The sequence below is a fragment of the Rhipicephalus microplus genome, unplaced genomic scaffold, assembly GCF_043290135.1.
Source record: "Rhipicephalus microplus isolate Deutch F79 unplaced genomic scaffold, USDA_Rmic scaffold_12, whole genome shotgun sequence".
Classification (NCBI taxonomy): domain Eukaryota; kingdom Metazoa; phylum Arthropoda; class Arachnida; order Ixodida; family Ixodidae; genus Rhipicephalus; species Rhipicephalus microplus.
Genome location: NW_027464585.1, coordinates 44,567,255 through 44,585,545, shown reverse-complemented (window position 1 = coordinate 44,585,545; position 18,291 = coordinate 44,567,255). Strand labels below are relative to the sequence as shown.

The 18,291-nt window shown below is 44.2% G+C and overlaps 1 protein-coding gene across 7 annotated transcripts in view; it reads left to right on the top strand.

Annotated features, from left to right (window-relative positions):
- Positions 1-18,291, top strand: part of LOC119166781 (methylthioribose-1-phosphate isomerase) — a 373,314-nt gene that overhangs the window by 158,469 nt on the left and 196,554 nt on the right. For all 7 annotated transcript variants that reach the window (XM_075882519.1, XM_075882518.1, XM_075882513.1 and 4 more), the window contains exon 3: positions 6,770-7,008. In XM_075882519.1, coding sequence (XP_075738634.1) covers positions 6,770-7,008 — 239 coding nt within the window. The remainder of the gene's footprint in view (positions 1-6,769; positions 7,009-18,291) is intronic.

The window sequence follows — 18,291 nt, the reverse complement described above, 5'->3', positions numbered from 1 at the left end:
TCGAAGAAATGCTGCAGTGGATGCTTTATAGCCTCGGTCCCTGATGTCATGGACATGCGCAACTGTCGCTGCGTCGGAGCGTCCATACAGAAGGTCAGTATCGGCGTCCGCACATGCAGATCTGCCACGGAAAGGTAGATGGTGTCAACTGGCGGCGCGCACGTGTCATTCGTGCTCAGTAATCCTGTGACCGTCAGCAGCGAAACCTGTACAACGAAGAAGAACTTCGTGGTCAGCAACATGGTCGCTGTCGTCTCGCCGTGCCCACATTTTGTTGTAACTTCTCGCACATTTTATTCTTCGTTCAGGATGACCTAACGAACCAGACAAATTTTAATACTGTCCATGTGTCTGACTATATTGATATAGTTAATTATTATTATTACAATGACAATCTACATGCTCTGCAAAAATGAAATGCCCAGGTGATAATAAACACTCCAGAAAGGCTTAGAATAAATATGGCTTGTGTTCTTTGCAGCTAAATCTAAAAATTGTCAAGTCTCAAGCATGAGCAGGTGGCAAAGCGGGAGAGAAAGAGAGCGGGGCAAGGGGGGTGGGACCCCCCTTAGATATTTTAACTGGGCCTTGCGCACTGTTAATCTGGCTCTGGGAAGAAAAAGTGGACGATCACCCGTGCAGGCGCTTATCTTGCGGTGGGGAAAATTGTATGCCTTTAGCTTTCACTGGGACGATTCTGTTGTAGTTACTGGGAACGCTAATGTAGTGCATGATCATAATCATCATTTCTTGATCACCGCGCCGCGCCTCTCGCGCCGCTTATGCTAGCTCGAGCTGTGCGAGGATTGGAACAAGCTAGCGCACTTGGCGTGTCGGACATGGACAGCCTTTGCCGCTCCGCTTCAGGCTTGGAATAAAGTGGCGAGATCGGCACAAGCCCGTCGGCCGCCTTTGACGCTGTCTTACGTCTCTCTCTTCTCTCGTCGCTAAAGTGGTGACCCGGAGAACGCGCCCTTCGATGCGCCATCGGCTGCTATGTTCCCGCGACTCTGTCCGCCAGTGCTGCCATTCCAATCGACCTACCCCAAGGTATGGTTTATGCAGCTCGACGTCGTTCTTGCGGTGAATGCCGTCGCGGACCAGCCACTGATGCACGCCATTCTTCTTGACGCCCTTCCGGTAGAGCTGCGTCATCTCTCTGGCGCTTCAAGCTCCAGCCCGCAGCCTTACGACGACCTCTACTCTGCGGTGCTGTCCTCCTTTGGCCTCATCTACCGCCCACTTCCGTTCACCCGCGATTTCCAGGTTTTCCTTGCGTCGCAGCGTGCGGTGCCCTCCGGCCCGAAACTCTCCAATGACCGCCACCTAACTTCCCCGACTACTTCTCCTACAACCTCTCGTCCAGCCACTAGCAATGCGAATCCTGCGTACGACTGCTTATTCGACGAGGTTCAAGACATTCATGCTGCATGCGACCAGTCAGCCACGAAATTCGTCGAGGTTCTTCAAGACAATTGGACCGCCAACAACCAGGCCGCCATGAGGTGCATTTTTTCGAAGTCCTTGGCCGGTGGTCCCTCAGGCACTCTCGCCAACCCCACGTCTTCTCTGACATCTACTGACCACAACTCTTCGGACATGCCAGGCTCTACGACGGCTACATCGCTGCTTGCCTCAGAGTTTGCCAAAACTACGGATATCTTCACGCTCGCTAGTCACCTCCCGTTCGCAGAACGTTCTCCGTCTACGATGTTTGAAGGCGACTCTCTATGAACCCCAACGCTCTTTGTGTCCTGCCAGCAGCGACCAGCATCACCCTCGCAGTCTGCCGCAACCGAAGTTAAAGCCACCAGCCATCAACCATGGCCAAACTTCCGAAACGCTGCGACTATGACCGACCCAGTTGAGGACGACATACCTGGTGCGCCTATGGCAGAGCAGACTACACATGCCACGTATGCTGTAGAGGTTGTCATCGATCATGCAAGCCTGCACGCCAACCCTCATGCGCGGACAACCAATGGTTGTTCAACGCGTGCAGGTGTGCCGCCCGATCCTCCAGCAAAACTCACGTCTTCTGAGCTTCACAACCATTCCCCAGAGCATTTGACGCCGGATGCAGTCTGCCACGCAAGCTCGTTGGTAACAACAGCGACGACGTGCGGTCCAACTGCATATCTGCTGCCCTTGACAGTATGCCGGCAAAATCATCACATTCTGCATAATACAGAGCAGCCCTTTTTCAAGCTTCCTACTGAACAGCCATGTGTTGCAGCCTTGGCATTCAAGATGGCGCAAGCACCTACGAGGTTTGCCCGACGCAATGGCCAACCAATTGCCGTGCACATGACTAACCGCAATGCACGGCGTTTCCGCATCCGCCGACTCGGCCAATCGCCCCAGCATGCCGGCCGCAGTGCTACGCGGACGTCGGTGTTCCATCAACAGAGACAACCGCACCAGCACGACCGCTCTGCGGCTCCTTGTCGACAGCATGCTCGGCATCCTGTGCACTGTCCGAGACACCGCTTCCGCTGTGAAACTTCAGTGCTCAGTCATGATGGGTGCGCTTTGATTGTTCACACTTTTTCGCCCACATCGCCGGTGCGAGCTCTTCAGCCTCTATCCACGGTTCCATCTGCCGGCACGTTTGTCATCCGCGTCTACTCGGACTGGCGGGTGCACTTTCGAATGGTCCCGCCGCGTCGTTGTGGGATGCACGTGTCTATGAACGCAGCGACCCGGCGCTTTCATCTTCGTTGACTGCGTTTCTCCCAGTGTCGCCCACCGGAGATTTACTGCTTCCCGATGACCCATATACGTTGACAACCTGAACTTTCCAAACAGTCACCATGCGGATTGTCGTTCATGTACATAGTCTCTTTCTCTTTCTATGTTATATGCACTTCAAATCGCGCAAAGCGCTAGGGGGGGAGCACTGTAGTGCATGATCATTATCATCATTTCTTGATCATTGCGTCGCGCCTCTCACGTAGCTTATGCTAGCTTGAGCTGCGCGACGATTGGAACAAGCTAGCACACTTGGCGTATAGGACGTGGACAGCCACCGCGGCTCCGCTTCGGGCGTAGAATAAAGTGGCGAGATCGGCACGGGCCCGTCGGTCGCCTTCCACGCCGTCTCACGTCTCTCTTCTCTTGCCGCTAAACTAAAGTCACTGCACTTGCGGCAAAAGGGCATGCTTTTGTGAATAAGTGTCTCATTTGTTACAGCAAAGCAGCAACTGAGACACTTATTAGAATTCATCTGTACCTGTGAGTATGTATTGTGCACCATTTCTGTGGAAGCAGCGCGGGGAACGTTTTGATCTGCTTGCTATTCGCTTGACATTACAATTTGTTGCTATCACATTCATTGCTTCGCCTTTGCGGCAAAGCTGTGACTTGTTTATCAGTGTTCTGAGTGACAGAGATTTAAGTTGTGAAGTAAGCTATGGGCTTTTGTTACTCATAGATTACTGGGATCAACGAGCTTTGAGCAAGTTCTCGAGGACCTGAACAATCACACATATATACTTTTTCAACAGTACTGGGAGAGGTCATGTTAACAGTGCTTCTTTTGACTAGCTGAGCATACTACAAATGGAACAGCATGAAATCCTTGTTCTACTAGTATTGTTCAAGAAACAAGTTTAAGCCTGAGGAAAGTGTGTAGTGCGATTTGTGAAACGGGGAAGATAGTTTGTACGGTAAGCCTTATTTATGACATGCAGTGTAGAACCAAAAAGAAATGGGTATCAAACTAACTAAACACAGGAGTGCATGATTTTGTCTAAACACGGAAGCCTAAAAGCATGTGAACTTGTTGATAGACCACTAAACTATTGCAAGCATGTGTCAGTCAGCCGTTGGTGGCATTATGATAAAGAAATGTCGGGTCAGCTTATAATATGCCCGTGGATGTGGCCCGGTTCTTGAATGAAAGATAGGCTCAGAAGTTTTTTTTTTTTCACATGCACTGTACGGCTGCGAGCTATATGTAAAGGGTGGTCCACTGCTTAAGGGAACACCGGAGCATGTGTCCTCTGCTCGGTGCCACCACAGGCCTGCTGCGGCAACTAGTTTCGCGTAGGAGCAATGAGCACCGTTGGCGGCACCCGTTTGTCGTCTGCTACAGTTCTGGCCGCGCTTCAGCTCGTCGCGAAGCCAGCTGTCCTCGCACCTTGAAGTTCTTCCGCAGGCTGCATAACCATGTTAAGATGAAAAGCTGCTGCAAAACTAAGAAAAAATTAGATTACCTCATTGATAATTTTCGTGGTTAAAGAAGCATGACTTCTTCTTTAGAGAAGTCTTTTTCTAGCATAAATATATTAAAGAATAATATCTCTTTTAGAGTGCGTATTTGATGCATACTAATGCAGATTTGAGCTGCTGCTGTGCGTAAGCTCAACAAAGCATTCGCATGCGTCTTTCACTGACGCCACCTGAAAACTTCCTCGAAGCGAGCAATTCCTTATCAAACGAAAAGGCAAACGAAAGACTGCTATCCAACTGATGTGTCAGGTGACATTTATCTGATAATAAATCATTCTCGTCATTTTCATTCTAGCTCGAAAGAAAGTGACTATATTTAAGATTATGCGACTTAGGCTGCCCTTCGCGATGAGTTGAAGAGCGGCCATAACTGTAGCAGAGGACAAACGAGCGCCAGCGCTTACTGCTCCTGTGTGAAACTAGTTGCTGCCGCTGGGCGGCGGTGGCGTTGAGCAGACGACACGCGCTCCAGTGTTCTCTTTAACAGTGGACCCCTTTGTACTTCTGATTAAAAAGCTTGGAAGACAACCAGCACTTGTTCTTGCCATCTCTTCCAGCGTCTTGTTTCTTACTTCGATGGATCCTTACCAACTGGGTCAGCTGACTACACTATAAAAAACATATCAAAACGTAAAAATAGGAAAAAGGAAAGCCTACGTCACTTGTGCCGGCTGTGTGCACAGGACAAATGAAAATTCAAGTTCTTTTCCCGTACATGCAATGAATGGCATGCTCACACCTAGACTAACAGTTGAGTGTAAGTATCATCTGCAAAATGGCAAGCATAATTGCAGTATCACTTGCATGATGCGGCGTTGGAAAACTTAAAATTGTAAACTGAGTATTTTTTTTTTTGTCTGCAGATGGCGCCACAATCAGCAGATTCCCACGATGTTGGCCAGTGGTGTGTTTGGGTTTTGGTTGATAGAGCTAGCCTATAGGGACAACTCCTTTGAATTACCATAGTCAACTCCCATTAAGACGAATTCTGCTAAGACCAATTCTCGCTTAAGACAAACAACACAAGAATGCTTGTTTGGTTTCCCTTAGACTTGATGTAAAAAAAAAAAAAATCTGCTTAAGACGAATCGCGTAACAGGCCTTTTCTGTTAAGACGAATTCTCACAGCGACCGACAGTGACGGAGATTCTATGCAACGAACGTTATGATCTTGATGTGGGCATTCAGGCGGACAAGAGAAAGCAAAATGGGGGAAAAAAAAACTTCCTGCTGCAACGACGCAAAGCTAATCGAAAGCAAGAAAAGTGGAAAGGAAAGGTCAGTGCACAAAGCTGGTATCTCTCTCACCCCTGGCCTGTAGGTAGAGAAAGGACTGACTTTATCAGAAAGAAAGCAACAAAAAGCGATTGTGCTTTCATATTCTCATCGCATTATTCATTTCCCCAACAGGAGTACAGTGGGAAATAGAAGAATACAAAAGCTTGGCTAGAGGGGAAAATGCAAGGGAAAGGGGTGTGTGAAAAAAAAGCCAAATGAAAGTGAGAACAGGAACAAAGATTGTCTGGGCATTATAATCACATGAAACCAAACCCACATACGTATGCGGCTTTAGCACTCCCATCAGAGGAGTCAGATGTCATTGTCAGATGCCGTCACACAATGGTTTCTGAGCACATGTTAGTTTGCGTTGTTTTTCATAGGGCCTGTGCTCATCGCATCTGAAATGCAGCAACTTGTGATGCACCACTTTCATTGTGAAAGTGCACGACAAAGGAAGGTCATTTTACAAATTATGTATGGCTGTCTTTTTGTGTGCTTGATGTCATGAGTAGCGAAAACAGAGATCTTCAGCTGCCCAGGGAGCGTTACTGTAGGCTAAAAATAAAAAAAATATCAGATTTCAAAGAAAAGCTTCCAGACTTTCATAAGCGACTTGGCGTATATTGGCTTTGTCATGGTATGCAATGGAGGCGCATGCGAAAGTGATAGCAAAGCCAGTAAAACACCCTACCAGAAAGTTAACAGCCAGAAGAATAAATTTTCTGTTCTTTGAAGGAAAATTGTGCCTGTCTTTCCCTTTTTATTTTATCTAATCATGAAAATAGGGCCATGCTACAGGTTTAGTAATAATTTAAAACGTGGCAACGATTCATACATGAGCATATTTATTATGAACTCACGCATTCGAGTACTCTTCGGATCAGCGTAAATACTCTACTTGAAAGCATGACTTTTATGAAGCTGAGCCAAATAAAGGCTTTTTCTGGTTCCTTTCCTCTCTATATTAAGTATACTCTATTCAGAGTTTTCAAGCAACATATTTAGGTTCACCTGGCATCTTTGCATTTGGTTTCCGGGGGGTGTCTCAATGAGATGAACTTCTGAAACTAAGACGAACAAATGATCATGGTCCCTTCAAGTTCATCTTAAAGGGAGTCCACTGAAGCGAACTTTGGTTGTATCAGGTCCACCTGACACAAAAACAGCTTTGTTATACCCAATAATTTATTATATAAATAAAATATGAAGGTTTGGTGGCTGCATCTGCTGAAGTGAAGTGAGCGTGTGAATGCAGGTGCGAGGTGCTCCGGCAATCGCCATAGTGGCCGCACTCGGCTTGGCTTCTGAGATGACCCTGCTCAAGTTGCCTGCAAGCTGCCCAGAGCTGGCTGCTTACATACGCAGCCGGCTGGAGTACCTCAAGACGTCCCGCCCCACGGCAGTCAACCTGGCAAACATGGCCACTCACTTTACGAAGATGGCCGATGCACTCGCCAAACAAGAAGGGCTGTCCGTAGAAGCCATGCGGGATGCGTGAGTACCGAATCACATGGCTTCATGTTAGCAGTAAAGAATTTTGCAAGGTGTATGTTGATGGAGGCACTTTGTTTTGATTTCATACACATGCATCATGTTCATAATAGACCTGGGTAGCAGGCACCAACAAGCAAGAATCGCGCTTTGGTAAGGCTCTCTTCAGTTATATTCAATGAAATTAATAGCTGAAAAGAAAAACGCATTGCTAAATGGGGGCCCCCAAGTAGTTCTATGCTTGATGACACTGCCTGCACGTGCCATGCTTTGTCATATCAGAAAGAGTTTCGGCATTTTTGCTTTTATTGCGATAGCAATTATATGGACAGTCTTTGCTGGTTTTTGCCATCGCGGCTGCCGCTGAAATTCACGTGTGTGTGTGTGTGTGTGTGTGTATATATATATATATATATATATATATATATATATATATATATATATATATATTGTTAAGGCGTTTATTAGCCGGCAACGAGCGAGAATATACAATGGCGACAGTCACAGCCAAGCACGGGCTCTCAGCGCGAGCGGCGTCCTTGTTGGGTAGCCCCACTAGAAGGTACTCAAGAGTTCGACCCATTTCAGAGTTCGGAGGCTTCGCTACAATTTATATATATATATATATATATATATATATATATATATATATATATATATATATATATATATATTCTGAGAATAGTGCAATACATAGGAAACAAAACAATTATTTATTTATTTATTCCTGACAGTTTTGGCTGTTGGTCCAGCCTTCTTCGGAGGCTACAAGTAAAATGGCACAAGTGCCACAACCTGTAGAAGAGGACCGCCCTCACAGTTTTGAGACCAAAGAAGAAAAACAAACAAAAAAAAACTATGTAACGCAGGAAGCGACAGACAACAAGAAGAAGAAGAGAGGAACAAAAGAGTGCCGCCGGAAGCAGACGGGTAGTTCATGTATTGCAGCTAGAGGTAGATAAGACCTGCCTCCAGAGGATGTGACCAACTGAATGGGGAAAAGTGAAGCATATTACCGCTTTCTCACATCCCATTCATGGATTGAGATAAAGTTCAGGTGTTTCGGCAGCTGGCTTGCGGCGTTGGGCCGTACACACACAAGAAGATACATACGACCTGCTTCGGCTTTAGGAAAACATTTGCCATGGTACAAAGCTAAATATGCCCTCTGCCCACTCCCCCCATTTCCCTCTTCCAGCAGAAAATCATATAACCAGTAATACTCAAAACAAATGAATGGATATTCTTTAAGAGATGAACGAACAAAACATAAACAAACGAATAAAAATAAAAACATGGAAAAAAATTACAAAATTAACACATGCTGGTTGATGCATGCGGCATCGTTCATTTCCCGCATTAGGTTTCGTTCATTTCCCGCACTAGATTGATCATCCTACGTGTGAGAATTCCCGTATGTCTAAACAAATTAATTGGTGAATTCAGTTTCTGTGTTCTATGAGATTTCGTGGAGTCACATCAGTGGCCCAGGGATCCCGTTAATTTCGTGGGTGTGTGATCTGAATTTCTTTATGAAGTATGACTCCCTTGCTCGCGATCTCATAGGTTCTGGAAGTTGGATTGTAGGAGTAAGACACTTACGCGCTCGTAAGAATGACCAGGCAAGTTGATGTGTTTGGACAACGGCACCTAATGGAGGCCCTTCACGTGTGCTCTGTGGTTATCAAAGCACAAACGGAACGCGGTTTCCTTCTGTCCAATATACTTCAGTTTGCACACTTCATAGGAAATTCTGCATACCACATTAGCTGAGTCACAGTTAAGGTTGTCTTTAATTTTGTATACAATGTCTGAACAGGAGGCTTCAGCCTTATCTGTGGTCACCATGTGTGTGCACACCCTGCAAAGAGGTTTTCCACACAGTCTACAGCCCTGATAATGGTCGGATTTGTGTGTCTTCACCCTGACCAGTAAGTCTCTCAGGTTTTTATTTCTTCGGTAAACCACCTTGGGTGGAGTCTTAAAAATAGCAGAGAGGCGACTACTGTGTTTAAGTATGTTGAAGTGGCAGCTTAGTATTGAATTCACACGAGGGGCGGCGGCGGAGTATGTGAGGATTAAATTTGCCCCGGTGGTTATATCTTTATTTCCGCCTTTTTCTTCCTTCTCGGTCCAAAGAACAAGCGTGCTTAAATTGCATTGTCAATGATTCTTTCGGGGTCTTTTTGACCCAAGAAGGCTGCTCTCAGTTCCTGTGCGTAGGTGTCAAATTGTGTTATTTCAGAGCAAATTCTTCTGTATCTGTGGGCGTGATAGTAAGGAACACCTGTTTTGCAGTGATGGGGGTGGCTGCTGTGGAAATGCAGATACTGTTGGCAGTCAGTTGGTTTTTTATACAGGGAAGTAGAGATGGTGGTGCCACTGAGTGATACAGTGATATCAAGGAAATAAACACTATTCTTTAAATACCTGTGCGTGAATGTTATTGAAGGATGCAGGGAGTTGAAATCAGAAATGAATTTGGAAAAATTATGCTCACCATCAGCCCACACGAAGAATATATCATCGAGGAAGTGTCGGTAGAATATCGTTTTGAATGGAGAATTTTCGAGGAAAGCGATCGCTAAACAGGCCATGAAAGTAATTGCATGATTTGGGGCCATTTTGGTTTTTGTGGCAGTCCCGTTCACTTGTAGGTAATGTTTTTGGTCGAATTCAAAGTTATGTTTAAGTACAAATTTAGGAGCACCTTTAAAGCGCTTTCATCGAACTCACTCGTCGATTTACTTTTTCCATAGACGGCGATTATGACGGCAATTCCTTCGTTGTGGAGAATGTTGGTGTACAGTGATGAGACATTCATTTTGACCAAACAGCATTCTAGAGGTACTACAAGCTTTGAGAATTCTGGAAGGAAGTGGCTGGTATCTTTAACGTATGCTGGGAATGATTCTGGGATGTGCTTAATGATGGAGTCAGTGAAACTATAGACTTTTTTCAGTAGCAGTGCCATTGCTGGAAACTGTAGGTCGGCCAGGATTATTAATCTTGTGAATTTGAGGTAGTAAATTGCAACGCTGAGGAGAGGAGTTGCCAGGTGACATTATTTCAAGCATTGGATGCATAATCTTGCCACTCTTATGTAATGAATTTAATGAGGCTTTAATTGTACTTTTATATTCCCCTTTTGGATGGCAAGGGAGTTCATTGTAGAAATTTTCATCTGCCAGTTGGCGAAGTCCTTTCTTGACGTAGTCAGTCCTGTCAAGCACAACCACAGTGCCAACCTTATCAGCCGGTTTGATAGTGATGCTATGGCTGTCCCTTAAACTGCAGGAAACCTCCCGCTCCTCCTTAGACATATTGTTGCGAATGGGTCGGTGCTCTTAATATCACTACAAAACAGGTGTTCCTTACTCTCAAGCCCACACAGATACCGAAGAATTTGCTCTAAAATTAAACAATTTGACACCCACGCACGGCAGTTGAGAGCAGCCTTCTTGCATCAAAAGTACCCGAAAAAAATCATTGACAATACAATTGGGTGTGCTTGTTCTTTAGATTGAGAAGTAACGATGGAAGAAAAAGGCAGAATAAGGATGTAACGGCAGGGGCAAATTTAATCCTCACATACTCAATCGGTGCCCTCCGCTGCTCGAGTGAATTTTATACCAAGCTGCCACTTCAACATACCTAAACAGAGTAGTCGCCTCTCTGCCATTTTTCAGACTCCATCCAACATGGTCTACTGAAGAAATAAAAACCTGAGAGACTTACTGGTCAGGGTGAAAACACACAAATCAGACCACTATCGGGGCTGTAGACCATGTGGAAAACCTCGTTGCAGGGTGTGCACACACATGGTGACCAGAGATACGGTCGGAGCCTCTTTTCAGACATTGTGTACAAAATTAAAGACGACCTTAACTGTGACTCAGCCATTGTGGTATACAAAATTCGCTGTGATGTGTGCAAACAGGAGTATATTGGACAGACAAAAACCGCGTTCCATTTGCGCTTTGATAACCACAGAGCACACGTGAAGGGCCTCCCTAGTTTGCCATTCTCCAAACACATCAACTTGCCTGGTCACTCTTTCGAGCGCGTAAGTGTCATACTTCTACAATCCGACTTCCAGAACCCACGAGAGCGCGAACAGCGGGAGTCATACTTCATAAAAAAATTCAGATCACTCACCCATCAGAATCAACTGGATCCCTGGGTGACTGACATGTCTCCGCGAAATCTCATAGAACACAGAAAGTGAATTCACCAATAATTTGTTTAGACATTTGGGAATTCTCACACATAGGATGATCAATCTAGCGCGGGAAATGAATGAATTCGATAATACGTGCATCAACTGGCGTGTGTTAATTTTGTAAGTTTTTTTGCCATGTTTTTTTTTAATTTTTATTATTTTGCTTATGCTTTGTTCTTTCATCGCTTAAAGAATATCCACTCATTTATTTTGAGTATTACTGGTTAAATGGTTTTCTTCTGGAAGGGGGAGACAGGGGGAGTGGGCAGCGGGCATATTTAGCTTTGTATCATGCCAAATGTTTTCCTAAAGTTGAAGCGGGTCGTATGTATCTTCTTGTGTGTGTATGGCCCGACGCTGCGAGCCAGCTGCCGAACCACCTGAACTTTATCTCAATCCATGAGGGGGATGCGAGAAAGCGGTAATATTCTTCACTTTTCCCCTTTCAGTTGGTCACATCCTCTGGAGGCAGGTCTTATCTACCCTTAGCTACAATACATGAACTACCCGTCTGCTTCCGGCGGCTTTCTTTCGTTCCTCTCTTCTTCTTCTTCTTCTTCTTCTTTTTGTTGCCTGTCGCTTCCTTCGTTTCATTGTTTTTTTTTTTTGGTCTCCAAACTGTGAGAGCAATCCTCTTCTACAGGTTGTGGCACTTGGGCCGTTTTACTTGTATCCTTCAAAGAAGGCTGAACCACCAGCCAAAACTGCTAGAATAAAATAAATAAATAATTGTTTTATTTCCCATGTATTGCACTATTTTTGGAGATATACATATATATATATAATATACATATATATATGTATATACACCCATGCATATATACATATATATACGTATAACGTACATACATACATACATACATACATACATACATACATACATACATACATACACACATGGGGAAGGATGCGCTAGCCTCCTTTTTCTGCGAAACGAACATTGCCTTTGTGGCAGGGGTTGTTTGTGCGCGCACTTAGGGGAGAGGCCTATGGTTGCCGTGCTATCGCGGTAACAATCAGTGCACGGCTCCTGCTCCCACTGCAGGCAGGAGCTTCTACGAGCTGCGCTCTCAGCATGAAAAAATGGTGCCAGAAGTGTACCTGGAGTGGCCTTCCACATATAGATGCGCTCTTTACATAACAAACTGCCATCAGCGGCGATGCCCGACGTGTAGCCCTTAGTACCATATCATGCACTGCCCACGGGAGGTGCTTCTCATCAAAGGCGTTCCTACGCACGAGCCTTGTTGTGGGCCTTTACTGTGGTCGCGTCGCAGGAAACGTGGTTACTTAGCAAGTGCATGTTTACTACAATTTATAATGCCCCTAAAAATGCTAGTCTTGCTTCGTAAATTATTCAAATATGTTGCCATCACATTCGTTGCTTTGCCCTTTTGGTAAAACTGTCACTTTTCTCCTATGTATGTTTTCAATGTGAGATACAAGTTTGCAAGAATCAGTTTGAAATAATATTTTTCAGCATAAATTAAGGTTACACAGTGAATGTCTGTAAATGTGAAAACAAGCATTTTATTTGTGTTACTGCAGCTTCTTAACAATGAACAAGGCATGCTCATGTTTGTTTTTGAAGCTGTGCACCCGCAGTACAGACAAGCCTGCCATGGCTCATTGCGCTTCATCAGTGTGGCTTGATGATAAATCATTAGACAGGGATTGTCACTGGGGCTGACATTTTCATAACAGGACTCGTCTGAATCAGACAGTTGCTGTCACTGAAACGGTGTTTTATGATTACCCCTCTCTGACCATGAACCCTTGTTCACACGTCACACATCACTTTTGTCACTAACACTACCATTTTGGTCTTCTATCACGCCCCCGCTGTGAAAGGTGTCTGTAACGTGAAGTGGTTGATTTCTGCATAACTTGTCAATATTAAACTTGTGTGTATAGGAAAATTTAGGTTTGAATTGAATAGTGACTTGGTCAAATAATTTCGAATCAAATTAAAATTGTTTTTTTTCCAAATTTTTTTACCTTCAACCATGTGATATTATAAAGAAAAATGGGCATCAAAAGGCAGAGCTTGGCTGGTTGGTTTTTGTTCATATTGAAACAGCGCAGGAGATGTAGGGCACAGAAAAAGATGTGGCAACACGAACCCTGACTGACAACTGATTGCTTCATTCAAGCAAAACAGAAAAAGAAAGAAGAGAAAGAGAAACAAATCATATGCATACAACATTAATACATCAAAGTAATCAACTTGCAATTAAGCAACGCAATCGAAAGTGTGCCAGCACACGTGTCACTATTTTTGTAGATAGCGAAGGCTGTGTCCATACATGATGGGCATGCGACAGAATTCTGGGGTGCAACCACAGGCGCTGCAGTGGGCAGTCTCTTTAATGCGTGCGCTATTCTCCCAATGGAAAGTGTGTTGGCACACTTTCGATTGCATTGCTTGATTGCTACTTCATTACTTGGAGAAGACGTAATGATGTTGCGTGCGTGTTGTGAGTGAAGTGGGCGAGTGAGGTGCTTTTAAAAGTTGGCGCTGCAAGAAGACGGAGACAGGCTACTGACAACGTGTTACCTGCGCGAGTGCTCAGCACTGAAGGAGAAAAAAGAAGGAAAACCCAAGAACACTGAAGATTCAGACTTACTGCACAAAAAAGGAGGAAGAGTCGCGCGGGCGGTTGGAAGAATGTGACTAAGGTGTGGTGTGCTAGCTCGTTGGGTGTGGGTACCTTGACATCAAGGCATCCACCTAGGCCGGGACGACTTTCAGGAAGTACTGGTGACCATTTATTCCCTGATGCTATTGGCGAGCCATTGGTGCGACCTGGTTCTGGTGTTTGGGCAGAAGCGGGTGCGGAACACGGTCGTCCACCGGGAGTGGGAGCGAGCCGTCGGACTACGGGCTCGAGCTTGTGCACCCCCACCACGGCATATTCCTTGCTGAACTGTTCAAGCCCATCAGCCGCTGGTGAGCCGTACCACTCTCCTTGAGCGTCAGGGCTCTTACAAAAACTTTAAAGAGGCCCTGCAACAGTTTTTGAGCATGGTCAGAAAACGCTGCCGTTCAGTAGCAGAAACTCCTGGCAACATGTGAGCCAAGTAATATAGCGCAGGTGTGGCCTATAATTCGCAATAAATTATCAAAGTCAGCTAAAAATAGCTTTCTCATTTCTCGACAAATCACGGAAGATGCTAAAAAATTACATGTAAAAAGCCTATCTATTCGCCATTAGTAGCTGATTTGAACATGGTGCGCTCGGTCACTACAGAAATCGCCTTGGGAGGCCATGACTTGTCCATGCGTGCACACGCGATCACGCTGAAAAAGCTGTGCATTTGAAGAAAAAAAAAAGAAAAAGTGCTCAAGCTCACGAGGCGCCCGTGATGTTTTTGTTTGCCCCTGCCTACCCTCCCTGCTTAGTTTCCAGCGCTTTTGTCGGAACAAGAGAAAAGAATGTGATTGCAGCAAGTGACCAATCTGTGTAACTCTGCTCGCATTGGACAGATTCTTAAAATTTTTGCAGCATTGAATTCGTGAGGCAATAAGCTCTCCCAGTGAATTCATTCTATAGTTACTTGAAAAAGTTTTTCAGGGCCCATTTAACGCGTCAAGTGAAAATACTGTTTATAGACACTAAGACGTTTCCTTTAGTTAGCAAGAACTGCGTCTATATTCCGTCTAGCCAGTGCGTGTTAGTTTATTTTTTTGTTGTTTCCTTTCTGTGTTTTTTTTTTGTGTGCAAATATGTTTTCGTTTCTATGCAAATCAAACACTCACCTCCTTCTCTTTGCTGAGAATAGCATTTCACAGTTGGCCCCTGGCTTTATTTACTGAATCTGTCACAGTGTGCATGTTTTGTTTCTCCTTCTTCTCTTTCTTTTTCTGTTTTGCTTGAATAAAGCAAACAGTTGTCAGTCAGCACTTGTGCTGCCAAGTCTTCTTCTAACTGTTTTAATGTGAAAAAATGGCCATGTCCCAACTAACCTGTACAATATATTTTTTATTAAAACAAGGCATGTGCAAATATCATTCTGTCCGTTTCAAAGGAAGCGGAAGCAACACTGAATGGCAGCAACAATAAACTTTTCGTAGAGTGCAAATGATAACCCATAAAATATGTTACATTTTAAAATCCACTATGCTTTGAGCATATAAGCCCGTATAACGAGCTTATAAACTTAAAATATGATGGTTCATTCAGCTTTGATTGGCAGCAGTGGGATATTTCCTGGATTCACGGTGTAGCACATCTGCACTCTTTTGTGCTCTCCCTGCTTTCTTCTGTTCACCAGCGGCGCCAAGGAGGAGCACTAAGAATTTGAGGGGGCACTAATCTGGTGCCGTTGTTTCTTGTTCTGCATGGTTGAGCAAGAGTTCACGAAGTTTCTTATCGATCTGGTACCTGAAGATGGTGACCACAGTGACGTCAATGCAAGTTACCTATTCATTAATTCTGAATACTTGGAAATTTCTAATAATTTAAGTTTGAATTGAAGCAAATTCAAACACTATAATATTTGTGGGAATATTTGAAATGCTCGAATTTTCGCACAAGCCTAGTCATTATTTGACAACATTCACGTGCATTTTTCTCAAGCTTGGTGTAGAGAGCAACGGTAGAGAGCAGCCTATGTGTTCAGTTCATAACCAATCGTGATGCATGGTGAAGCAATAGCTGTACAGCTCATCATAGCTATTTTCAGATGACACGTTAAGGTTGTAACAGAGCATCTGGAAACAACCCAAACAAATGTTCGCACAAGCCTAGTCATTATTCGAGAGCATTTGCATGCATTCTTCTCAAGCTTGGTGTAGAGAGCAATGGTAGAGGGCAGCCTATGTGTTCTGTTCATAACCAATCGTGATGCATGGTGAAGCAATAGCTGTACAGCTCATCATAGCTCTTTTCAGATGACACGTTAAGATTGTAACAGAGCATCTGGAAACAACCGAGTAGGCTCACAAGACAGCTCACGTAAAAGACTGTGCAGGGGAACAAAACTACTGTTGTATCTGCCAGTGATAGCTGGTTTCCTTTCAAATAATAAGTAAGTTCTAGAATTGTCTATCATCTACCTGAAGCACTGAGTGATCACAAAAGAATCCATTATATCAATCTCTGTAGATCTGGAGAAACAAGAACAAAACCAGTGCAAAAGCAGGCTAACAATGTTGCCACATTCCCTCCTCAAGTATTGTTATCACCCCGTTTTACTGTCAGTGATTCTCAGTGCAAACCGCGCCTGTAATGTTTAGGAAGCTTCAGGACTGCAATAGATCACTTTGTTACAGCCACTTTGCTAACATTGCAGATTCTTTTGGAACCTACTTTGCTACTAACGATAATGCTACAATATTCAATTGTATGTTTATAAATGCCGACGCACCTCACCACTTGCCAGTTGTTTGACGGCTGACGCACTGTTTGTCGCTATCAGTGCCAGTGGGCATCGCTGTTATTTGACCTTCAGTTTACGGGCTACAAGTTCGGCTGAATAAACAGTTTCATCTTGTAATTACAATCTTCTTCCTTCATCCACATCACGGCCCTATTACCATATGCTTGAGATGACATGAAGCAGCTGTCAAGAAGATCTGGGGCATCTCCTTTAGTCAAGCAAAAAAGACAACAGCTTTGACTTGTGCACTCACCAGCACAATGCCAAACTATATATAGCAAGGAATTGGCAATGGTCAATCAAGGCAATGGCAAGTCAGGTTAGTGAAAAAAATTCTAGCAGACTTTATGCATTGTGGGAATGCATTCCGTGCAAAGTAACATACAGAACATCGTCTGTAAGTATTATCCAGTATTAGTAAGGCATGAGTGCCTTAGGAAAGCATTTCCTGAAGTACCAAAGCAAGGTAGTTCATTGCCATAACAGAAATTTTAAAGACATGTTATTGCATGCAAAAGTAAACCCACATTTTACTGCCCAGATAATTCTAGTCCAAGATGCAAGACTTGCAAACACTTTCAGAAACAAAGTTATATTTAAAAGCGCTTCAAGTTATTTGATCACTTCTATCATAAAATCCAAGTTTTAAAGTTTTTGATCATGTATACAATATGAAATGTTGATAATGTTCCACACAGAACATTGTTGAAACAGAGCAGTCTGTGAGTAATAAGTTAAATGGGCATTGCAAATACGTGGCGAAAAAGTCCCTGAAAGCAGTGGCACAGCGTTTTAGATTGGCAGGGCACAATTTGAATGATTGCAAAATTTGCATATTTAGTCGGACATACTTCTTCCCAGAGAGACAGGAACTATAAAGAGTCGTACCTTACTCGCAAGTTTAATAGACTTCAGCAAACAGATACAGTCGATCCCTGGTATATCGAACTCTGGTATATTGAATTATTCACTATATCGAAGAGTTAGTAAATCTCCTTGAATTTTCCATGCAAAAGTATGGGAATGTTGCACACGAATATCAAACTCCCGCTGAACGAAACATCGATACATCAAAGCTGTGCCGGGCCAAAGCCCAAGAAGTGCATTTATTCTGACAAAGATTACTATTTTTTTTGGCTGTGTTTTAACAATTTCATCTCTTCTTGCATGCAGGCGATGAAAAGGCAGAGGAATTTCTTGGGTGTGCAGTGTTTCTGAGTGCACCGGCGCGTGATGCGCGGTCTGTCGTGGGTTGTAATGCATGGATACAGTGTATTCAAAGGGGCCAATAGCCAAGGGCACCAAAATCACATTAATGCGAAGTGACTCGGCGGCCTTGTTGTGATGTGCACATTCTTTTCCTTGTTTGTTAACGCACGAAAAGCATGACCTTCAATATCTGCGACCTAGTGACGTATTTTTGACATTTTTTTGTTGTAAAATACACATCTTGGAGGCTATGCTATTTTTGCTTTTCGCTTGCTGCTACAAAGCCCCTATTGTCACCGCCATTGCAGAGATATCAATGTTGGGGTGAGAAAATAAAAAATTTGTTATTAATTAATATGTCTCTACTGGCTGGACCACGTGGTCTGGAAGACCATTGGCTCTTGCCATTGTGCATGTTTCATTTATCGTTTGGGGACAATGTTGTCACTTTTGGCTTGTGCACTTTAGTAAAT